At 49.5% G+C, this 19,336-nt stretch overlaps 1 protein-coding gene across 12 annotated transcripts in view; it reads right to left on the bottom strand.

The window, feature by feature from the left end:
• The window catches only part of MYLK (myosin light chain kinase), a 247,068-nt gene that overhangs the window by 27,548 nt on the left and 200,184 nt on the right, over window positions 1-19,336 (bottom strand). For all 12 annotated transcript variants that reach the window (XM_072964016.1, XM_072964017.1, XM_072964021.1 and 9 more), the window contains 6 exons: window positions 19,061-19,188; window positions 17,000-17,153; window positions 10,934-11,236; window positions 3,569-3,601; window positions 3,378-3,471; window positions 1,877-2,080 (listed from right to left, as the gene is read on the bottom strand). In XM_072964016.1, coding sequence (XP_072820117.1) covers window positions 1,877-2,080; window positions 3,378-3,471; window positions 3,569-3,601; window positions 10,934-11,236; window positions 17,000-17,153; window positions 19,061-19,188 — 916 coding nt within the window. The remainder of the gene's footprint in view (window positions 1-1,876; window positions 2,081-3,377; window positions 3,472-3,568; window positions 3,602-10,933; window positions 11,237-16,999; window positions 17,154-19,060; window positions 19,189-19,336) is intronic.

The following is a 19,336-nucleotide window of genomic DNA, read 5'->3' as shown; positions in this document are numbered from 1 at the left end:
TCCATACATCTAGTTGGGTGTTAAAATGCTTACATAATAGTTTTAAGTGGAAAAAAAACCAGCATACAAAAAAAAAAAAGTCATTGCATCACAGTCCTAAGAATGACTTCCAATTGCAGAGCCCTGTGCCTGACACACATTATTCCATATAATCCTCACATTATTCATGGGGTGGTTTATAGCCTCCTTTTACAGATAATAAAACTAACTAGCCTGGCACAGTTGGGTAACTTATTCAGGTCGTGCAACAAGTGGCAGAGCGGGGATTGAAGTGAGGTTTACCAGACTCAAGTCTGTGCTTTTAACCAAGACTGCTTTTCCTCAGAAACACAGACTGAAGGGAAACACACCAAAACATTCACAGAGTGAGGGGAGAGAGTCCCTAGTAGAGCTGGGGATGCCTCACTGGCCTCACCTTTCTTGGGAAAGAACCCCAAGATTTCGACAGAATCCCCTTCAAATTCCTAAGATGCCTGAGGCTTGGGATGAGCAATTCAAGGATGCTGAAGGCAATTTCACAACATCTCTAAAGCTTTCAAATGCATGTCCCCTTTGATCCAGCAGTCCCACACTTCTGGGAATTTATCCCACAGACATACACGGGCATGAGAGAAAAGATGTATGGACTAGGTTCCAAACACTGCTTGTTTGCAAAAGCAACAGCCTGGAAACCATCGAAGCCCCCTCTCAAAAGAAGACTGAATAAACTGTGGTCTGTGCATGCGATGAAATGCCAGGGAGCAGGGAGAATGAGCAAGCCCGCTAGCTACTGATACAGGACTCCCTCCAAGAGAAGCTGTTGAACGAAAAGAAGCCAAGTCTAGAATAGTGAGTGCGAGTTATCTCTGGGTTAAAAGGTGGGAAAATATGAATATGAATTACATATAAATATAAATAATATATGCTTGTATTTTCATAAAGAAACTTTGGAAAGAGAGAAAACCAGAAAAACTGGTTACCAGTGGTGGTGAGAGGGGGTAGGAATGGGGTAAATGGGGGGCAGGGGTAGGAATGGGACTTTTCACTGTGTCTTTTCTTATTTTTTAGATGTGATTGTATCAAAAATTTTTAAATTCAGATTAAAGAAAGGAAAGGGAATACTTAAAAAATATACACTCTGGAGGATGCCTGGTTTAATGACTCCAGTCTGTGAATTTCTGTGTTTATGTACGTTTGTGTGCATTTGTGTGTGTGTGTGTATTTGTGAGTGTGTCTGTGTGCATGCTGACCAGCAGCTCAGAGATGAGAGAGGTGGAGGGTTGGAACTAGAAGAAACCTGGGGAAACCTTGGCTGGAGGTCATCTGATCATCCCCCTGCCTCTGTACAACCCAGCTCAGAAAGTGCTACTCTGGTGGGTGAGAGGTCAAGCGAGAACAAACAAGTGTGGACCAGAGGCATGCAGAACAGAGCAGGAGGATGGGAGCAAGGGTTATAGTCCTGCATTCTGAGCTCCCAGCCCTGGGCCACCTTATCTCTCGCAGACTGCTCAGGAAGTCGCTCTATCTCTCCTCTTCTATTCAAAAGCCACCTCTAGGTCAGAATGCCCTGAACGAAACCAAGGAGCCTAGGATTAGCCCTGGGCCTCTCACAGGGAGGTGAGGGTGAGAAGGGGGCAGGGCCCTCAAAGACCTGCCAGTTTGTCATGGAAGTGAGCAGTGGGCTGGGGGACGGGGGTCAGGGCCAGCACTGTGCACAGACCAACTGTTCCCAGGAGTCAGCCCCTGGCCGGTCGGGCTGGTGAGTGTCCTGCGTGTCACACCCCTGCCTGCAGCGCTCTCCATCTTGGGGCAGAGGGCGGCACCTGGACAGTGAGGGAGGTGTATGAGGGGCTCCCGGGCTCACAGAGCCTGGGCAGCCCAGCAGCAGGCCACTCACATCTCCAGGACCATGACGATGTTGGCCTTGTCCTCGAAGGCGTCCACGCACTGGACCAGCTTGGGGTGGTGGAGGCAGTTCATGATGCTGATCTCCTGCCGGATGTTCTCCTTCTCTTTCGCTGAATATGCCTTGAAGAATTTCCCTGCCCAGATTTTTCCAGTTTTCTTTTCTACAAGTCGAAAGACCTGTCCAAATTTCCCACTGCGAATGAAAGGAGGAGGAGAGAAAAGGCAATTTAGCCAAGCTTTCCGCTGAATTGGTTGGCAAGCCTTCACCCGTGGGACACATCTGGCCCACCTCTTTTTATAAATAAAGTTTCACAGGAACACAGCCTTGCCCCTTGGCGTGCAGACCGTCTATGGCTGCTTCTGTGTTTCAGTAGCAGAGCGGTAGTTGCAGCGTAGACTGAATGGCCCACAAAACCTAAAATACCCATTATCTGGCCCTTCACAGAAAAAGTTTGCCAGCCCCTGCTCTAGATCAATGGAGTGCATTTCTATTACTCATGAACCTACTCTCCATCACTTGTCAACCTCAGCTGGTGTCCGGCCCCACATGCCCACCCGAACACTGTCCAGTCCTGCTGTTCTTTTAGGACTGTCATCTCCTAAGGCCTAAATCTTGGTGACAGGCTCCTCCTCCTTCCCCCTCAAAGGGACCCATGGTGTCAGGTTAAGGAAGTCCCCCCAACACAGAGCATTTCTGCCTGGTGGCCCTCCTTCTGTGCCACTTCCAGCTCCAGTATCCTGGAGACACTAGGAAGGCCCCTGCTTCCCACTACAGGGAGAGGGGTGGTGGCGTTCCTCCGCCACAGAGCAGGACCCTTGTATAGGATGCTTATGAGGTTGGTGTCACTCCTTGATTTCCCATAAACCCACTGGAAATAAGAGCTGAGCCCCATTCTGTTTTCCTCCCTTATCCATGTTCCCCAGGGAGAGAGAGGCAGTGGGAGGCAGACAGCCTTGGCTGCAGCTGCTGAGGGGCACAGCCTGGAGAGGGCTCAGGGTTGGGGTCTGAGCCCACTGGGGTCTCCACAGCCCAGGAAGAGCCCAAGCAAACAGTGCGGATGAGTTCAGGAAGTGAGAGGTGATGACAGGAGGTGTCTGTCAAGGGCGTGCACTTTCCTGAAGCACTAAAGCCAGAATTGTGGAACAGAGAGCACAGATCAGGCTGGACTGACTTCTGTGGATCAAAGGGAACAGGTCCTAAAGACAGGCCAAGACAGGCCCAGTGCCCTGGGTCATGTTTCGTGTGGCAGACAGGGGCGCAGAACAGGCAGAGCTGAGCCTGGGGCTCTAGCAGCTCCTAAGATCCCCAGGCAGGCGATGCTTTCGTGGGTGCTGACAGGTCAACAACCCCTTCTGGTCCTGCAGGCGTCTCATTTTGGGGAACCTGACAGAACCCAGGAAAGGACAGAAAGAGGAGGCGTGGAATTTCACTGTGGGGCCTGCGCCACCCTCACCCTGGCGGCCGGAAGGCTGGTTCCCACTCCACTTACGATCCTAGTCTCTCTTCGATGTCATAGAAGTCAGATACTTTTTGTTCAGTATTGACTGTGACGGTCCGGTAATCGACCTCAGGCTCCTTCTCATCTGCAGGGTGGAGGTCAGGGTGAGTACGAGCCATCAGACCCCTCCCTCACCCACCTCCACCCCTCACATCTGCCCAGGAGCAGTGGCCAGCACTCACCGTCATCTGACACCTCCACTTCATCCTTTGGCTCTAGGGGAGAGAGGACATGGGTGATAAGTACTGAAGGCCCATCAAGAGTGAAACACGCTGGGAACCTGTCAGGCCTCAGCCTTCCCAGGCACAAGACCACCAAGCCCAGAGCTCTGGGCTTCACCACAGGGTGGGAGGGTCCTCCCTGCAACAGGGCCACATATACACCACAGGCCCTGGCCTCCTCGCCCTACCCAGGCCCCTCCTCCACCAGCTCTCCCCGCCATCCCCTCCTCTCCAGCCTCGTGGTCCCCTACACAGCCCTTCTTCACATCGCTCCTAGTCCCTCTGACTTTCAGAACCTACACACAGCTGTGACTGTCCCTGTCTGCTCCGGTCTAAAAGTCAGCGGCTTATAGTTGTCACTAGTGTCAAATCCATTTATCCATTTACTGAGAACTGCTTCTGGAATTCCAGCCACGTACCAGGTATCCTGCCAGTGATTGTGGGTACACAAAACAAAACACAGATGGCATGATCTTCCTCCTTTCTTGGAGTTTATAATTTGGTTGGAGAGGCAAAAACACACATACTTGAAATACCCATTATGAGTGCTATATAATCAAGCACGTGCTACCACAGTACAAATGGAACAGACAAAAGGACGAAGTGACACAAAGCGGGGCGAGTGTAAAGTCAGACCAGTTATTCTAGGAAGGAGCCCCTGAGTATCATCTTAAAGGAAATGATGGAACACAGCAGGAGGTGGCTGACATCACACAGGAAGCCAGTGAGTGGTAACAAGGTCTGGCGACGAAGGACGGGAGCAGCCCACGCTGGCTGTTCACACAGTTGTGTCAGGAGCAGATTAAGGGACATGAGGGGACAGGCTGGGGTCCAGAGGGACAAACCCACTTCAGAAGTCCAGGCTTTCCTTTGTGCTAGCGTTATTTGTCCCTGTAGGACCACTGTGGCTTCTTGACCTTGGCCAAGTGCCTTTCCCTTCCTGGGCCTCAGTCTCCTCGTCTGTGAAAGGAAGGAGCTATTCTTCCAGGTGATTGCTAGGGTCCCTGGCTAGCTCTGGACGCTTTGTAACATGCTTGGGGCTACTCAGCCATGATGTGGGCTGTGTCCTGGCTGAGGGTTGGAGCCAAGGGAGGTTTCCTAAAGAGGTAGAAAGAGCAGTGGAAGTCAGAGAGGGAGGACAAGGATTTTTAAAGAGAGTGTGTGTGTGTGTGTGTGTGTGTGTGTGTGAATAAGGCTCGGGGAAATGGTGTGATTTGCTGAAGCTCACAGCAGAGCAAGACTGAGGAAAGGCAGGGGATGGCACGTGGAAGGAAGACAAGAGCAGCTGCGGTGGAGGGCTTGGTCAGACACTGCCCAGCCGGGAGGGAGGGCTTGTGTGGAAGGGGCTGAGCTTTACAAGCTTTGCAAGCTGAATGCTGGCGATGAAGGTGTGGGTCGGGGACAAGCAGCTTGGAACTGTAGACAGTGAGCCTCTCTGTTAGGCTGAAGGCAGAACAAATTACTGAAACCTAAGCAAACAATCTGAGAAAAGTAACATAGTTCCCATACAAGGTAAGTACTCCGTGCTAGAAAAGAGTTTTGAGAGAGTTTATAAGCATGTGACCAGGAGCAAGACAAGCTATGATTTGTTTAGCATTCTTAAAATGCTGTTGATGAAGTTTAGTTAGAAAACTAAACATGAGTGGGACTGGGCGGAATATTTGTCACAGAAAGGAAAAAGCCATGGAAAGATAAAAAAGGATGAGATGACGGGGACCCTCAGATAAGTAGTGGGGTTCACAGATATTGCCAGGATGTGGGTTTAACTGATTAAGTCTTCTAAATCACATATTTGACAGTTAAGAGTAACACTGTCAAATTCATAGATGATCAGAATGTACCTAAGGGCAACACACCTGGAAGACAGTAATGGAGTCACGTACTCAGGGAGAGTTGAATCACTCAGACTTCTGGAGTAATAAGCCCTAGGGTTATCTAGTTAGAACCAAACGTGGGAGCCTGGTTCCTCAACCTACTGCTCTGGCCAGCAGAATGCTGCCACTGGGGAAATGTGCACTGGCGCAAACAGGTATGAATACTCTGCCCTTGGTAAGAGCCTGCGGTCATGTAATCCTGGAACTCTGGCTGCTGGCATCTGGAAGTCTGGATGGACCTGGAGGAGGGATGGGATATTGGAAGGAAGAACTGCTGTATGAAGATGATCAGAAAAGGTTAGTTCTCTCTGGCTGGGAAAGAAGTCTAAAGCTAACACGACCAAAAAAAAAAAAATCACAATAGGTGATTTTCACAAGGGTGAGATTAGGGTTACAAACTTTTACCAACTAATGAACTATAACTTGGGAGAACCATATAGTGTCATACCTCACACAGGGTGAAGCCTGTAGGCATTTGGAACTCACATCTCAAGAGCTACCATAAGAACAATAAACAGGTTCAGGAGATGTTTAGGTGCATTCAACAACGGTATTTCAAACAAGGCTTTAAGGGATAAGGGAAGCAGGAGATTCAAGTCAATTCAATAATCATTAACGGAGCACCTGTGGATGCCAGTCACCAGATGGGGCCTCAGAGACAAAAGAGTAACGATCAGAATCACATTTACTGTCAAGGAGGCCGCATCGTCCTGACTGCTGGTGCCCGAGCCGAGACAGCGGTTCGAGCTGCCTGGATCTTTTTGTTCCTGTGTCCTGGTGTGGAATGACCAGCAGGATGAGAGAGGACAGAGAGGTAGACTTTCTTGGCCTGGTATCTCTGGGAGGAACTGTCTGTCCTCTCTGAGTGAAAAAGTAGCAGCAATGCTGTGTATGAGGGGCTTTCCAACGACCTAGCCCCCAGGGGCATCTCCCAGGTTGCCAGTAGGGCATGCATGTCTAGAACTGACCTCTCTCCATCACTTTGACATCAGTTAGAAACCGCAGAGCTAGCCTTCATGCCCTCATCCCAAACACCACACCTACCCTCACCTCCCGCCTCTCTCCTTGGCAGTCAAGATGCAGAATGCTTTCCTGATGCTATGGCCGTGGGGAGCCAGCTCAGCCTCAGGGAATCCATGCCCCTCTTCCTGGTCCCTGTTACAGGGCAATTTTTCTCTGTGTGGAACTCAGACCAAGGCTCCAGGCTGAGAAGTCTCCCTTCCTCCTTTTCCTTCTCGTTTGGCCTCCATTCTGTCTGGAGGGGAAATGGCCATGAGAGGAGGAGGAGCCCCAGAGGAGTGGGGGAAAGACTGCACTGCATTAGGCAAGCTCTCAGAGCATAAAGAGGTAGTAATAAGACAGGGGGCCACTTGGTTTCCACTTTCCACTGAGGTAGGAGCTGGACTGCAGTAGGAGGGACTTCAATGAAACATTTTTAAAAAATTTACACAGAAAAATCTATGAGCGGAATCTAAAAAAAAAAAAAAAGACACAAATGAACTTATTTACATAGAAAACAAACATGGTTACCGGAGGTAAAGGGAGTGGTAAGGGATAAATTGGGAGTTCAAGATTTGCAGGTACTAACTACTATATATAAAACAGATAAACAAGTTTCTTCTGTATAGCACAGGGAACTACATTCAGTATCTTGTAGTAACCTATAATGAAAAAGAATATGAAAGTGAATATATGCACGTATATGTATGACTGAACTATTATGCTGTACACCAGAAATTGATACAACATTGTCAATTTTGTTGACAATGACTGACTATATTACAATAAATAATTTTTTTTAAAAAGCTATGAGATCCAAGAGCAAGTGGAAGAACTATTTGGAAGATGGTTCTGAGATGTTTTTGCAGACAGATAGGCCACATCCCTCTGGAGCGGTATTTGAGAGATGACCAGCTGAGCGCTCTGGCCCTTACATCACATGTGTCTAGTCGGTTCCCTGGACTGATCCGCCCCTTTGCCCAGCAAGGGGTGCTGCATGCCCAGTGGGTGCTAGAGGGCTCCCCTCCTTGGGGTCGCGCCGGCGCAGCTGCAGCAGCACTGGGTGAGAGGCCGATCTCCGGCCCTTTGCACCCTGTGCCTCTAGGAGTTCTGCACCTCCAACTACCCTCAGGGTTCAAGGAAGCCCCGACTCTGCAAGAAGCTTCTTTCATAGCTGTCTGCTAACAACAATATAGACTAGAACAGATCAGGCTGAGGAGCAAGGATGGAGTGGATTTAAGAGAGCTGAGTAAAGTGGAGATCCAGACCTGCCTGGGATGGGAGAGAGTGGCTTTGTGGGGGTGCTCTGTGCTCTGGTGTGAAGAGGTTGCCGGTGCAGCCGGTGGGAACCCTATCCCCAGTGACCCCTGCAGTGCCTGGAACACAGGAGGGGTGCAGGGCACACTGTGTGAGTACAGAGTGAGGGCAGGGATGGAACTGAGAGGTCAGGGCAAAGCCCAAAACTAAAGTTGCTGCAGCAGAGGCAGGAGGGCAGTGGTGGCCATGGGGAAGGTGAGAGCCAATATTAGCTGGGCTTAGAGGAGTGTTAATTGGCACTGCCTCTTTGATGACCACCATTCCTCACCTGTGGGGCTCATCAGCGGTTCTACAGTTTCTCCTGGGTTTTGTCATAAAGGACCCGGAAGCTCTCCTTTCCAGGTAAGCACATCTCACTGCAATGTTATCTCCTTTTCTGTCACTTTTCCAAGAGGTGGGGAGTTGTCTTCTTGGACAAAGTGATATGCTAAAAACACAAACTGGAACTTGGCTGCCTGCCCTGGCACCCCCACTCTCAACTGTCTGCTCCCCACTCTGCTTATGTCAAAGGTGCAAGGAGGTGTCAACAGGCAGCCAATGGCAACTACCCTGTTTCTCCCAGCAGACATCTGTGAGCGGCTGATGGGCAGGAACCCCATGAAAGCAGCAAAGAGGCCATGCAGGGCTGTCCCGGGCCCGGATCTATGATCCACGCCCCCACAGCACGCTACAACTCTCAGGAGCTGCCCTCCAGGTATCCCTAGGACTCACTGGGTAAAGGCCCCCAAGACAGGGCGGCACAGGCAGAACTAAATTCGGTGTGTTTTCCATTGGTATCCTCCAAACTTTCTTTCTGAGGCCCTCATTTACTTTGAAAGTAAAGTTTAATATTTGCTTTCTGCCTAATTTTTAAAATTAAAGAGGGGTATCAAACTGTAACGACAATTTCTATACTCAGGATGTCTTGGTTATGTGGTGATTTCAGGACCTGTGCCCCATCCAGCTCCTGGTCCTTTAGCTCTCTTCTCTGCCTCACCCCTTTAAGCTCTCCTCTCTCCCAGAGCTCTTTCCCTCAGCGTCCCTCCACCTTCCGCCCTGCCCCCAACCTTTCCTCCGTCCTAAATCCACAGCACCCGTCTCTTCAAATGAAACTTCTTGAAGTAATATTTCATATCCTTGGTCTCTCTTTCTTCCATTTATTCCTTAGCCCCAGGGCAACCATCTTCCACCCTGTAGAAACTCTATGGGCTCTGCTCTGAAAGATCACTGCACATCAAAGGGCTAAATCCAAAAATCTTCCTGAGTCCTCATGTCTTTCTTCTTTGCCACTCACTGCTCCCTGTGTTTCTGCAACACGGCTCCCTCCAGCCCCTTCTTGGTTCTCTCCTCTCAGTCCGTTCTTCTGGTTGCACAGGCTTCTTCATTTCTGTGTCAGTGTTGACTTTCTCTACCACCCTCTCCATGACCTCATGGCTGCCCCTGGCTTCCACTGCCAATTAAATAGTAAAGACCCCCAAATCTGCAGCTCGAGCTTTAACCTTTCTCCTGAGCTCTAGACTCAGCCATCCAACAGTCTGAAGTCACCACCCCCTTGGAGATCCCTCAGACACCTCAACTTAACAGGATGGATACCAGAACTTCCATGTTCTGTGGGACTCCCTGCTATCTAACCTCCAAGTCACTGGGAGGCAGCCTGACTTTCTCCATCAGTTTAACCAAAGGAGCTCAGACACGGGGTCAGACAGCTTTGGGTTTAAGCTTCAACTCATCGTTTAACAAGCTCTGTGACCCTGAGCAAGTAGCTTCACCCCTCTAAACCTCATTTCTCCTATCTGTAAAATGGGGTAAAAACAGTATTTACTTCATCGAGTTAGATGCATAAAATAATGTGTTAAGTGCTTAACATACAGCATATAGCAAGTGCTTAATATATATTAACCACCATGAATCATAATAAACCTCTAAAGGGCTCCTGAATTTGTGTTTAGTTACCCAAGCTAGGACCCTGGCAGTAATTTTAAACTCTTCTGATGTTCTCCCTCAATTCTCTACCCCAAAAGTTTCAGGAATGGTCAGTTCTACCTCCGGAGGCTTTAGTTTATGTCTTCAGCATCCCTCTCCTGGACTACATCACAGAGTCCCAGCTGGCATCTCTCTGACTCCAATCTCATCCCCCTCCTCTACTCCAGTGCTTTTCAACTTCCACGTGTATATGACTCCCTGGGGGTGGGGGTGGGGTGGATGATGTTAAAATGAAGGTTCAGAAGGGACTAGGGGAGTGGGGGGCAGAGAGTCTGCATTTCTAACAAGCTCCCAAGATCCCAAGACTGTTGGTCCAGACCACACCTGGAGTTAGCACAGGTCTACTCTTCCACTAACTCTCTTTCTAAAAACACAGATCTAATCATATCAACCCCCTGCCTGAAAACTTTTGAGAACATCGCAACTTTACCTACACTGTCCTTTCAGTCTGGCTTCCTCCCGCTGTTTCACGTTGCATGTGCCCTGGCCACACGCGAGAGTCTCAAAATGCCACGTGTTTCTATCGCTTTGTACCTTGACTCCCGCTGTTTCCTCTGAGAGGAATGCCTCTCCCCATCTCCCTGCCTCTTGGAATCCCATTCTTTTTTCCAAGACTCAGCACAAGTATCACGTCTAGGAAGACTTTCCCAACCTTCATGGCAAAATTATTCCTGCTTTTTGCGGTGTCTCCACAATTTTTTATACTGCTAATAACAGGATGTAGCACATCTCATTAGTTAGCTGTCTACACAGCTGCCCCCCTACTTAGATTTTAAGCTTCTTGTTTCATCTGTCTTTGTGTCCCAGGAATCTGACACTGAATAGACCCTCAAATATGAGTGCAAGAGGAGGGAAGCGGTGGTGGGGAGGATGTTAGATCTGTAGGTCTACATGAGCTCCTGCCTTCCCAGACTGTGCTCTGATGAACACACCATCGCCCCCTTGTGGCAGTGTACTAAAATTGCTGGTTCAGAGCTTTTTGAAAGATCATGTGGACTTCCTTTAAAGCATGGATCAGTATCACAACCTTGGTAATCAAGATCCCAAAAAACTCTACCAGTCATTGCTGATATCTTGCCAGTTCCCCTGTACCCCTCTCCGTACAGCTTTCTGCACACACAAGGTAAGTCACACGCATTTATCGCAAGCCAATGGTGAAGGGGAGGCAGCCTACCCTCGGGTTTCTCTCCCACCACTGTGAGTTCAGACTCCTGGCTCGGCTCACTGATTCCATACACGTTGATTGCACGCACGCGGAACTTATACTCTCGGTCAGGCAGCAGATCCTGGACGTTAAAAGAGGTGCTACGGCATGTGGCTAGTTCCGTCCACTTCTTGTCCACTGAGTCCCAGATCTCGACGCTGTAGGACTGTACAGCGCTGCCCCCATCATACGACGAACCATACCAGGACAGGGTCAGCGAGGAGCTACGGATGTCAGAGGCACAAGGCGTGCCTGCTGGGGGGTCCGGCTTGTCTGGGGAGAGAGAAGCACAACATCACCCAACTCTGCTGAATTGCAGGGAGAGCAGGTTTTTTAATTAGCTCTGTTGTTGGAGAGAGGCCTGGAGAGCGGGAGCTGTAGTCCCTGGTCCCAGCTCTCTCTTCCTCATCCACATGGTCACACCTGTGTACACACCTGCCTATATGGAAAGCCCCACAAATACCTATTTGCTGGGAAAAAATCCTCTCTTTTGGCTAGTTTCCAGTCTACAAGTCATAATTTCCTGTGCTCTGCCCAAGTCATAAACATATTTCTCAGAGTGAACAAATCTAAGAAGCTGCCCAGAAAGTGTGGACTTCTTCCCATCAAAAATATGTTCTGAGAGAGAGTTCAGTGTGTGTATGTGTGTAAGTCTCCTTCAGGCCTGAGGCCAGTGATCTGTGACATAAATAGGGGTCAGTCTCCACTTTCTCTGGGACCCGGGAAATGCATGCTCCACTGAGAGGTGGCCCAGCGCAGTGAGCTCTGAAGAAACACGTCTGGGTTTAAACACTCCTCAGCCCCCATTCACTACTTCTTAACCTCTCTGTGCCTCAGTCTCCTTGTCTGTAAAATGTGGATGATAATAACACTGGATTACAGGGCTGTTGGGGGAAGTTCTCAGAAAATCGACTGGCTTGACTAGCCTTTATTGTCATCATTATTGCAGGAGTTTATTTCTAACTTTATAATGTATAAAAAGTTACTCCAGCCCTACCTCTTTCATCCTGCTAGGACTGGTATAAAATGAGACAGAGAATTTAAAAAGCAAACCACAGTAGCCAATCACAACCATCCTGACTAAGGACTGGAAAACAAGCTGAGGACACAGACTAGGAGTGGCCCCTTTGGCCAACCATCTTCCCATTCAGACCAGTAATGCCAAGAACCAGTAAGGCTGCCAACTTCAAGGCAAATCACGGCAGCCAGTTAATGAGGTGCTTGAGTTTTGCCAATTTTGTCAGCTGCTCATCTGAAAAAAATTCTCCAATTTTTCAGATTTAGTCTCTGCCGGTGATTGGTTTAGTTACAGACACTGGTGTTCAGTAACACTCCTCCAAGGCACTGTGAGGTGTAGAGTTCCCCAAACTAGCTATGAAAACCATAGTTTTATGCTCTGTGAATTTATAAGCTGTGTAAATTCCAGCAAATTCCTTAGCTTCCAAGGCTACTTTGTTTGTCTTTTTCATTTGGAAAATGGTGCTAATATATATCTACCTCTTAGGGTTTTTGCAAGCTTCAAATAAACAAACCCAGGTAAAGTACTGAACTCCTACGCTCCTACCCCTCAACAAGGCAGGATGGCAAAAGAAAATTCCTGCAAATGACCTGAGCAAATGGGAAGAGAAAACCCATTCTGCCTGCATATGTGTGTACATACATCTATATCCACACGTACACACACACACGCCTATACACACATACACATATATACACACACACCTACATACACACACATACCTATACACATGCACACATACACATACACCTACACCTATACACACACATGCATATACACATACATACATACACCTATACACGTAGGCAGATGCATACACATACCCACACATATACACATATATGTATACACACATGCATCTACATCTACACATACATACACCTATACACACATATGTATATATACCTCTACACACATACATGCACACACATATATACACATACATTTACATACACACGTACATATTCATTCTCCAGCCTCCCCCAAGCCCTGCTGCTTCTACATTCCAGCCAAGAGTGCACTGCCCGGAAACGATCCATCCCCTGAAACCCAAGCAGCCTGGGCTGACTCGCCCGGGAATGACTCTGGGATTGTGACAGCCACTCCCCACCAGAGGCAGTCACTCTGGAAGCCTCCCTGTGATGGAACCACTTTCACTGGTTGGTATGTTCTCTCAGAAAAGCTGTTTGTTCTAGAAGATATATTGGTCTTTTTAGAAACATTTCTGGTGTTGGCTAAGATGTTTATTACTCTAAACTCTCTTATAAGCAAGTGGTTCAGGTCCTCTCAGGACCCAGCTGAGGAAGTAAAAAGGCTTAAAGAAGGAGGAAGGACAGGCTCCTTGCCTCCCTCAAAGGAAAATGTCTGATTGGACACGTTGAGTGTCCTGTAGTTTGAGCAACAAATACAGATATGCTCCACTGACTGACAGTCTCCCCTCCTGCTTTGGTCAAGAAAAGAAAACCTTGAGAAATGGGCATTTGAGAAGAGGTACTATTAATCCCCTACCCTGTTCCAGATGTCTCTTGGCTGAAAGAGAGAGAAGAACTGACACAGGACACGTGTCACAACCTGTAGCACAAGAGATGTAAAATTTGAGGAGGGAGAAATTGACTTCAGGTTTGAAGTCAAATGAGGTTAGAAGCCCCCACTGCCCACGCTTGCCCAGAGAGCCATGGGCTGTGCCTGATGCTTTCTGTTCTTTCCAACCTATGGAGCCCCACCCAGAGGCTGGACGAGCCAGGAAAGAAAAACCTCAGGACAGAATAGACATCCTCAGAACAGAGCCTCCCCTCTATGCCAAAGACACAGATGCACTTGGTCTGGGAGGGAGGCCTGGGCATGGCCTGGCAAAGGCCAGGTGGGTCCAGTGTCTGGGGCCTCAAGGTCTCTGCTTCCTTAGAATTCTCCCATGGCTCCCTGGAGACTTGACTAACAGAATGGGAAACGCTGAGTCTGAGAAAAGGGTCTGCACCAGCTCCAGGATATTCATTTCAGCAAATGTTCTCACTCCTGGGAAAACAGAGGATCTCACATCTAATGCTTCTCCCAGGAGGAACCGCCCTGGCCATCTTTGCGCCTGTGAACTTGGAGATGATCTGTAGCTGAGCCTGACCCCTCCTGGACCTCCCTTCACTGGCACTGTGGCAGCCGCCTGCAGCTTTTAGAGAATGGCAGGGCTGCAAGGGCCCCCAGGTTGTCCACCTGGGTAATCCCGGCCCTCGAAAGCTAAGGCACCTTGTTTACCAAGAATACCCAGCTGGCAGAGCCAAAAGGAGATTCTAAAAAGTCTCCAGACCCTCAGTCTGGGGGCCTGCTACATTCCAGGCTACGAGGCCAAATAAGATCAAGAATACATCTTGCTTAAGACCAAGCCAAGCATTATGAAGGGAAAATGCCCTTAAAAATCACGCAAGTTTCAAGTTCAGACAGTACTGGGGGACTGCTGGGTGTCTGGGTTCTCTCTCCTTTGTTTTTCTTTTTTAAAGTTGTGCCAGAAAGTCAGATAGTCAGACAGTTGCACGAAGGAACTCATCTGGGTCGAGCTGCTCTCTCCTGCCAGAGCGGCCCCTCTCTCACTGCTCTGAAGCTGAGGCTAGAGGCTCTCTGAGTGTCACAAACCCCTGCACTGCTTTTTAAAACAGAATAATCATAGTGAGCCTTCAAAATAGCTAAACACCACTCATTTAAACTAACTGAGGGAAAGGCTCATTTTTATGATCATTTTTAAAACTGGAGTCCTAGACTATCTGAAAAAAAGGGGTTGTTTAAAGAACATACAAAAAGAGAATCTTACTGCTAACGTTAAACTGGCTTTATTTAGCTGGCTGATACGTGGATGCTTCCAAAGTGCTTGAAACTGTCCAGAGTAGGCCAAACAATTCCTGTTTTGTCTCATTTACATTTTACATCTACTTCGTCAACCCTGATCCAATCATACGCAGATGTCCCTAGAGACGTGCAGGTAAATCTGGGCTTAATCCAGGTTTACTGGGGGCTGATTCTAAATCCACAGGCTCTGAATGAATGTGGCTTTGCTGTATCCATCAATGTGAGTCCTCATTTTATTGAGCAGTTCTATTCTTAGCTCTCCGAGGGGGAGGCAGACAGAGAGCCCCTGCCCTCCATTCCATTCCCCTCCCAGGACGGCATTTAACATGCTGCTCCTGCCAGCTGGCGGGCAGCCACACCAATGGCCCTGTCAGCACTGGCCGAGGAGAATGAGAAACTAAACCATAAAAGGCCACAACTGCAGCCCGTGTGGTGGTGATGGGGGAGGGGAGCGGGTGGCACCATGCAGAGCGGCCCCAGTCGGGGCAGGGGGTACTGGTTGCAGCAAAGCAGTTGCAAGAAGTTGACCCCAAAGATCCCCCACTGTGGGCAGATGAGAGAGGGCGCCAAGGAAAGCTGGAAACCGATGCCTACTAACGGGTGGGAATGTGGGGCCAAATCAGTGCTTCAGGTACAAGTCCAAGTGCAAAGGCAAACTAGATCACTAGCACCAAACCCTACCCCCCAAAATGTTCCTGACTCCTCGGGGGGACCGAGTAAAATAAGCATCCGGAGTCACCAGAGAGAGATCTAAGGGAACAAGGGTCCCTCCTGGCTTTTACAGATGAGCAACCTACTCCCTGAGCACTTGGTCCGCTGGCCTTCCAGAGTTAAAACTCCTGACCTAAGGAGACTAAAGAAAGACCAATGAACACCAGGTGAAAGGCTTTGGTGTGCACCTCACATGAAGGCCCGTAAGTGCAGTAGGACTGGCCTGCCATCCATCTGCTGCTCCTTCCCTGTCCTGAACGCCTGCCACCTGGGGGGACAGCGGGCTGAGCACGACAGTGGGAGACCAGTTAGAAAGCTAGTTTGATATTTCAGGAGACAGTTGATCAGGGCATGAAAAACACACAGTGATTGGGATGGAGAGGAAAAAGTGAACCTGATAATCAGTCTGAAGACAGACTCTGAACTCAAAACTGGGATGGAGGAGACAAGAAAAAGGGAGTGGGTTTGGGTTAGGAGGGCGCAGTGACCTCAGAAAGGTCACTCCAGCAGCCTAATGGGGCTTGGGAGCGAGGCTACAGGGAGCTGAAGATTGTTGCCAGGGAGGTGAAGAAGCAGACTCAACACAGAGACTGACACTTTCAGAGGGTTTGGCCATGAAGACAGAGCAAGAGAGAGGCAAGGGTGACCAGAGTGAGCCGCGATACTGCAGGAGTTATGCCTGCCTGCGTGCTTAGTGAAGACGGGAGAGCGCTGTCAACATTTCTGGGAGAAACAGGGGGGAAATTGAAGAGAAGAGGGGTCACGCGGAGCCCTCAAGAACTTGGGATCCAGAGCACAGAAGAAAGGTGGGCCACGCCTAGCGCCTGGAGGGTGGAGTCAGCAGGGGACAGGTAGAGAGACAACTGAAGGTTTGGGGCCACAAACATTTCTCATGGAAATAGGATGTGTCCTATTTCTCAGAGCGCTGAGAGGCCAAGGCCTGCAGGTGGGGGCAGTCCGAGGAATGGCTACCACAGAGTGTGGGAGAGGGCCCTGACCTGCACTGACGTCTCAGCTGAGCCTGGACATTGATGGAGTCCAGCACTGAGTCTATGGGTGGGTGTGATCTTCCTGCTGTAACCCCCAACTCAGGCACAGCAGCAATGCAGTTCAAAGGCAGCACTGATTCAAGGTGAGGGTTTGCAAGGGGCTGGGGTGGGGGCAGGTAGTGGAGCAGAGGGAGAGGGAGTCACAGGTGCTGGCTGGAGAGAGCCAGGGTAGCAGAGCTCAGGCTCTCCAAAGGCTAGAAAGGGAAGCCAGGAGGAGATTCATAGGAAGAGGAAAACGCTATGTGTGCAAGGTCTGAAATTCTCGACGAGCACGCAGGGCAGCGACAGCGTGAGAGCCGGGAGCCAGAGAGCTGGGAGGATGGGAGGCTGTGGGCAGAGGGAACCCGTGCTGAAGGAGCTGCCCTGGGAGGCGAGGTCCCGAGGTCTGGCGCCCCGCCCTCTGGGCCTCCCCATCCCGAGACTCACCCACCACGGTGAGATTGACCTGGGCCTGCCTGCTGCCCAGCTTGTTCTCCACCAGCAGAGTGTAGCAGCCACAGTGCTCCTGGCGCGCTGCCCGGATGGTGAGCTTGCTGCCGTTCTCGCTGTTCTCCACCTTGATGTGCTCACTCTCCTGGATCTGGGGGCAGAGAGTGGGGCAGGCGCTGGAGACGGGAGCCAGCAGAGGAGGGGGCTCTGACCCACAGTCCCCACTCCCTACGGGGTGCAGCTGCACGAGCTGTGTGGGGCTGGTCTTGTCTGGACTCTGGGTCTCCCCCTAAGGGCCCTCCTCTCCTGCACCCAGAGTCAAGCTGTCCTGATAGGGTCCAGGTCTGGGGCAGGCAGGGAGGTGCTGAGCAGGGTCTGGGGGTCAGGACACGAGCTATGCCTCCACTTGCTGCTCCAGACCTAAGTGAGGAACACACTGCTCTGGGATGAGATGGTGGGAGAAAACATTTGATTAAAGTCACTTACAAAGCCCACACAGCAGGTGTGGTTCTTTTGTGCTGTTAAATCCCACAGTCACCAGCCACATGTGGCTATTCAAATTTTAATTAGTTGTGTGGAAACAACCCAAATATCCATGGACAGATGAATAGATAAACAAAATGTGGTATATCCAGACAATGGAATATTATTTGGCCATAAAAAGGAATGAAGTATGGTTCATGTTACAACATGGATGAGCCCTGAAAACATTATGCTAAGTAAGAAAACCCCAAACACAAAAGAACATATGTAATTCCATTTATATGAAATGTGCAGAACAGGCAAATCCACAGGGGCAGACAGTAGGCTGGAGGTTGCCAGAGTCTATGGGGAGAGGAGAAATGGCTGCTAATGGGTCTGGGATTTCTTTTTGAGGTGATAAAAGCCGTCCCAGAATTAGAAAACTGTTATGGTTGCACAACCTTGTGAATACAGGCACACTTTAAAAGGGTGAATTTTATGGTGTATAAATTATATCAACAAAGCTGTTATGACAATTTTTAATTGACATCTAAAATTCAGCTCGGTTGCACTAGTCACACTTCATGTGCTCAGTAGCCCCATGTGTTCAGTGGCCACCATACTGGATGACAGATATAGAACAGCTCCATCACAACAGAAAGTTCTGTTCCATCACTACAGAGCTAGGACTTGGCTAAACATCTCTGAGAAGGGTTGAGATTCCATCTTACTTCAGACACCATGAGCCTAGACAAAACCCAAGCAAACATGCTTTGGGATGAGGCCAGACCCTCTTCATCTTTTGGAGCCAGCTCTTCCTTACCCCCCAGTACTAGCCTCCCACCTCTGGGCCTTACGACAACTTGAATGAGTTGGAAATAGAGCAAGTGAGGTCTCGGAAGAAAGCTTCACACCTTCTGGGGGGTTCCTGATCCAGTGCCATTCCACTGTTCTGGGGCCACATGAGGCATGTGGGCACACACTGCCAGTGTGGGACAGGAGAATGACAGGCTCCCCAAGTTCTTTTAAAAGCTGGTCATTTGGAAATTCAAACATTTCCCCGCAGGACTGTTGTGATAAATAGGAGGTAGATTTCTGGGTCAATTAAGCCAAAATTCTGTTTAACGTATAATTATCTACTCAAATACTCAGATTCACTTTTATCTCTAAAGCACGTGGTAAGTTTAAGTGGTTATTACAGACAGGGTTCAATAAGCTGACACAAAATCACAGAGAGCTCAAGGTCTGAGAGGTCATTTAGGTCACTGGTTCAATTTTCCTGACTCTGAGTAGGATTCTAGCCAGAGATAATAAAATCAGGTGGGGGCCATGGGCATTTTATATTTCTTCCTTCATACTTCTCTCTATCACATAAATTGTCTATAAGGCAGGCATCCTTGGTAGATGCGGAAGAAAGGTTATTAAGAACTCAGACTTGGTGGGTGGGTGGCAGATGGGTGAGGGGTCTCTCCCACCTCCGTGGCCCCTGCGATGAGCAGTCATGCTGCCTCCATCCCAGCCCTTCTCACCCCTTTCGGCCCAGAGTGGATCTGGATTTTGGGAGGGTTGATCTCAGGCCACTGCCCTGTTACTGACCTGCTTGCGGAACTTCATCCAGGTGTAGGTGATGGGCTGGGTGCCTGCCACTTTCCCACACAGCTCCACCGGCTCTCCTGCACGCACCTTTTGGTCCTCGGGAAACTGGATGATCTGAGGGGGCATGGCTGGGGGAGGACAAGTGACAGCGTGAGCTCCGAGGAGGAGGGAGCCCCAGACATTCTGATCTTATTGGACGCTGCGGTCCACATTGGTCTGCTGCTCTTCCCTCGCCTTCCGGAACCTTCAGGGTAAGGTGGAGGGCAGTGACTGCTG

This window comes from Vicugna pacos, chromosome 1 (genome assembly GCF_048564905.1).
Source record: "Vicugna pacos chromosome 1, VicPac4, whole genome shotgun sequence".
Classification (NCBI taxonomy): Eukaryota; Metazoa; Chordata; class Mammalia; order Artiodactyla; family Camelidae; genus Vicugna; species Vicugna pacos.
This window is presented reverse-complemented; position numbering and strand designations above follow the sequence as displayed.